This window comes from Octopus bimaculoides, chromosome 25 (genome assembly GCF_001194135.2).
Source record: "Octopus bimaculoides isolate UCB-OBI-ISO-001 chromosome 25, ASM119413v2, whole genome shotgun sequence".
NCBI lineage: Eukaryota > Metazoa > Mollusca > Cephalopoda > Octopoda > Octopodidae > Octopus > Octopus bimaculoides.
In genome coordinates, this window is record NC_069005.1 from 29,434,652 (window position 1) to 29,439,522 (window position 4,871).

Below are 4,871 nucleotides of genomic sequence, written 5' to 3' on the forward strand. Positions count from 1 at the left end.
TTAAAACGAATGCGTTGAAATCGTGTTGAAGCGATTGTCCGGTGACGAATGAAAATGTGTCTCTAATTATTAAAAATAACCGGTTTTTAAAAAAAAAATTTTGTTATCTTGGGATATTTAAATTTATTTTGCAAGAATTTTTACCTGAAACTGTATGTTGAAACCAGTGTTTCCTATATTTTGGAAAAGCCATAATTCATAAAGCCTATAAAGATGCTGGCAAGTGTGATCGTAGTCTTTATTGATTATAAGTTTTCCAAATGTAAGATGCTTTTTAACCGAAGCCAGTATTATTGGCATACCCCTCATCGAATTTTTTTCCACATAACTTTCAGAAAACTTGTTATTCTTTTATTGAAATTTTCAACAAATATTTTTTAGTTAGTGTAAATTACGATTATATTGGAATTTAGAAGGAAAAAGTAAAACGAGAAAAAAACTGGTCAGTGCATACCCATACATACTGACACACAACAGAAAGTGATCTGGAACTAAGAGAGAAATTTTATCAGAGCACTTCCAACAGTAATAATGATGGTGATGCTGATCTACTACAGAAATCATCATCATCGTTTAACGTCCGCTTTCCATGCTAGCATGGGTTGGACGATTTGACTGAGGACTGGTGAAACCAGATGGCTACACCAGGCTCCAATCTGATCTGGCAGAGTTTCTACAATTGGATGCCCTTCCTAACGCCAACCACTCAGAGAGTGTAGTGGGTGCTTTTACGCTTTTACGTGCCACCAGCACGAAGGCCAGTCAGGTGGTACTGGCAACAGCCACGAATAACAATATTTAAATTCTAACTTAGGTGCATGACTAATTACACACACACACACACATTTGAATGTTTATTCTTTTATTCTTTTACTTGTTTCAGTCATTTGACTGCAGCCATGCTGGAGCACCACCCTGAAGGGTCTTAGTCAAACAAATCAGCCCTCAGGACTTATTCTTTGTAAGCCTAGTACTTATTCTATTGGTCTCTTTTGCTGAAACACACCAACAGCAGTTGTCAAGCAGTGATGCAGGAGAAACACAGACACAAAGACACACACACACACACATATATATACATACACACACATACATACATACCTAACTACCTACCTGTCTATTGATCCGTCTACCTACTTTTATATCCAAAACCCTATTATAGCATATCAAATCTCCTTATACCTTCTTCTACTTTACTGCCTTTTATTGTCTTTCTTTTCTTTTCTATTTTCTTCTTTTATTGTCTTTTCTTATCTCTCCTACTAATGCCATTCTCTTCTTATCTTACTAGAATCCATGGGTTTCTCTAGGCTGTCCTTTAAAAAAGATTTCTTTCAGTACATTGCTTTTCCTATTTCTGCTCTTGTTTTGCCATCTTTCTGTTTTGGTTATCAATATGTTCAAGTTTCCTAATGTCATCTTCATCATCATCATCACCATCATTCAACGTCTATTTTCTATACTCGTGTGCGTCAGATGGTTGGAATGGAGTTGGTAAACCAGAGAGCTGCACTAGGTTCCAGCCGTCTTTTTTAGCTTGGTTTCAATGGTTGGATGCCTTTCCTAATGCCAACCACTTTAAAACAAAGTGTACTGGATGTCTTTTACATGCCACTGGTATACTCTTTTATTCTTTTACTTGTTTCAGTCATTTGACTGTGGCCATGCTGGAGCACTGCCTTTAGTTGAGCAAATTAATTTTAAGTATAACAAAGAATTTAGTAAAATAATTTTGTTGTCATTAAGCTAGTGTTAGGAACATAAATTGTGACTAAGGTTTGATGGAAGATTATAATTTGGAACTTTTGAAAATAGAGCTTTTGTACTACAGAGCCAGAGGCGGTTTCAGGTGGGTTGGTATCAAAAGGGTTAAACACACACACACACACACACACACACACACAGAAAAAAAAGAGAATAAAAGAAAGGAAAAAATTGACAGAAATCTTCATAAGACCCATTCACAAAAGTGAATATTCTGTTTATTCAGAAAACTCAAGATTTCGTAAGCCAAGAAGTTTTGATGCAAATTCAGGTGCTGATATATATTCTGGTAAATTCCTGCAGATCTTCAGGGTGAGTTCTTCCTCGCTGAGTCTGGGAACTGTCACTGTGTCATCGTCATAGTCTGTTTTGGAAGGCAGGCTTAGACCGGCCAGTATCTCACACAGTTCATCTGACTTCATGTGTTCACCTGAAATAAACAAGATGCATTGCTAAGGTGCCCGAGAAAATAGATTAAAGACCTCCCTCTACATACAACAGAATGAAAACTATTTAGGGTAATCCTAATTTAGTACACACCTACACTAACTGGATTGTTAACTATATCACTTGCCACTGTTTTTGTAAAAGGTAAAGTTAGTGAAAGTTTTATAGCGACTAATTATCTAAAACGCACATATCAAGATGGGACAAACAAACAGAGAGAGAAGGCGACAAAGTGCCAAATATAAATGATGATATATATATATATATATATATATATATATATAGGAACATAAATTGTGACTAAGGTTTGGTGGAAGATTTTAATTCAAAACTTATGAAAACAAGACATTTGTACTACAGAGCCAGAGGCAGTTTCAGTCGGGTTGGTATCAAAAGGGTTAATTCAAGACAATGGGAATGAACGCGCATTTCCTTTAACAGAGTAATATGAACATGAAGGGTTTAACTGGCTATAACTGGCTTCTCATACCTACCTGCAATGCCATTCTAAAAATAAAACAGTCACATCATCAAAATCTCAAAGCTACAAGATGATGCAGGATTAATTGAAAGCAATGTAAAGAAATACATTTGACACAGAAATCTGTATGCTAAAGGGTTCAAGTATCACTGTTTACCTTCAGTCTGTAAGATGTCTATCAATTCCTCAGTCAATAAACAAGGTGTACCTCCATCGTCATCACATGTGGCAAGAATATCAAAGGCCCACTTCAACTGTTCAGTAGAGGGTGGCACCAGCGGCCGGTGGTTAATTAACACTGACATATAAAACAACACAAGATATTAATGAACATGTGAAACAACTAGATGACCAATAAACAAATAAATAAAATATTATATAAATAGGTGCAGGTGTGGCTATGTTATAAGATGTTTGCTTCCCGACCACTTGGTTCTAGGTTCAGTCCTACTTTGTGGAACCTTGGGCAAGTGTCTCCTGCTATAACCTCAGGCTAACCAAAGCCTTGTGAGCGAATATGGTAGATGGAAACTTCAAGAAAAGTAAGTGCATGCCCTCTGTAGGGCTTGTGAAAAGGGCTCTGTCTTCTTGGAACTGAAACTCCAAATGAGGCTCCATCTCTTTGAACCATGCAAACATGGAAAAATGGAGATTGAAATGATGATAAAAACATCAAAGTTCCTCCTACAACTAGTGAAGAGGAGTTTAAGGGCTAAGCTATGAATGCCCCTTTTTTTGGGGGGGGGGGTCAAACAAACCAAAGATGACTTTCAATAAGTTGAGAATTTATAGGAGTGAAACCATGAAAGTAGTTACCTTTTTTTTTTATATCAATCCACTTTGGTCCTATTATGCAAACATTCTGTTCTAAAATGATATGTAAATTAAAACCTTCCATCAGAGTTATATATTAACTAGTTGTTACCCATCACTATGCTGCCGGGTGACGACCTAGTCAGGATAAGACAGATCCATCAGTTGAAGCCTACTTCAGTGATCACATTGGTATGCTCAACGACAACTCATTTTCACTTCCTTAAAACAAATTTTAGAGGGTTGCTTGCATATAGTTGAGGGTTGGTGACAGGAAGAGCGTCTGTCCATAGAAAATTTGCCTCACCTAATATGCAAGCAAAGTAATATTTCCCCATGGCTGGACATGTTTTCATGGGACATTGGAAATGAAGGACACTGCTTGCATGACGATGACACATTTACAACTATCACATGAAGTCAAGGCAGGGAGACAGTAACACATTTGCAAGCATACACACACACACAATAACACACACACACACACACACACAATAACACACACACACACACACACACAATAACACACATACATATATCCACAATAGGTATCTTTCAGTTACCGTATACCGAATCCAGTCACAGGGCTATAGTAAAAAGAACCTGTCCAAGGTACCATGTAGTGCAATTGAACCTGAAACCATGTGGTTAGGAAGCAAATTTCTTAACCACACAGCCATGCCTAAATTTTTGGTTTTCTTGGAAGGTTGAAAAGAAAGAAGTCATTATTATGAAACCATTGACTTCAAAGGCTGAAAGGAAATATATTAAAACAATAAATAAAAATACAGCACCATTATGGTCAAAAGTGGATATCTGTTGGAACTTACATTTTAGAAAATCACCAATATTTATGCTTTCTTTAAACGTTTCAGTTTCCACGTAATCAGTAAATTTTACCTCGTTGTCTATGTTTGCCAACTGAAGACAGTGAAAAGAAAAAAGAAACCAAAATTTCATGAAATTTTTATTTATTTATTTATTTACTTAAAGTAAAGATTCTCAACCCTTTTTTTTTTATCTATGGATCTCCTTTGATTGCTATTTTATCCTGGTGGACACCCGTAGCCATTCGATGTTTAAAAACTAGTTTTTTAGAATGTTATTACCTCCGCCTTAGCGAAGGCAGAGATATTGTTTTCAGTCATGTCTGTCTGTTTGTCAACCACTCCAAGAGTGTAGTGGGTGCTTTTTATGTGCCACCGGCACGGGAGTCAGTCATGGAGCACTAGCATCGACCATGTTAGGATGGTGCTTTTTATGTGCCACCGGCACGGGAGCCAGTCATGGGGCACTAGCATCGACCATGTTAGGATGGTGCTTTTTATGTGCCACCGGCACGGGAGCCAGTCATGGGGCACTAGCA

At 37.3% G+C, this 4,871-nt stretch overlaps 1 protein-coding gene across 1 annotated transcript in view; it reads right to left on the bottom strand.

Moving 5' to 3' along the window:
- Positions 1 to 1,947: 1,947 nt before the first annotated feature.
- LOC106871684 (cilia- and flagella-associated protein 251) overlaps positions 1,948 to 4,871 on the bottom strand; it is a 24,191-nt gene continuing 21,267 nt past the window's right edge. Inside the window, exons 22-24 of the mRNA XM_014918282.2 lie at positions 4,336 to 4,426; positions 2,850 to 2,990; positions 1,948 to 2,194 (exon numbers count right to left, since the gene is read on the bottom strand). Coding sequence (XP_014773768.1) covers positions 1,983 to 2,194; positions 2,850 to 2,990; positions 4,336 to 4,426 — 444 coding nt within the window. The 3' untranslated portion in view covers positions 1,948 to 1,982. The remainder of the gene's footprint in view (positions 2,195 to 2,849; positions 2,991 to 4,335; positions 4,427 to 4,871) is intronic.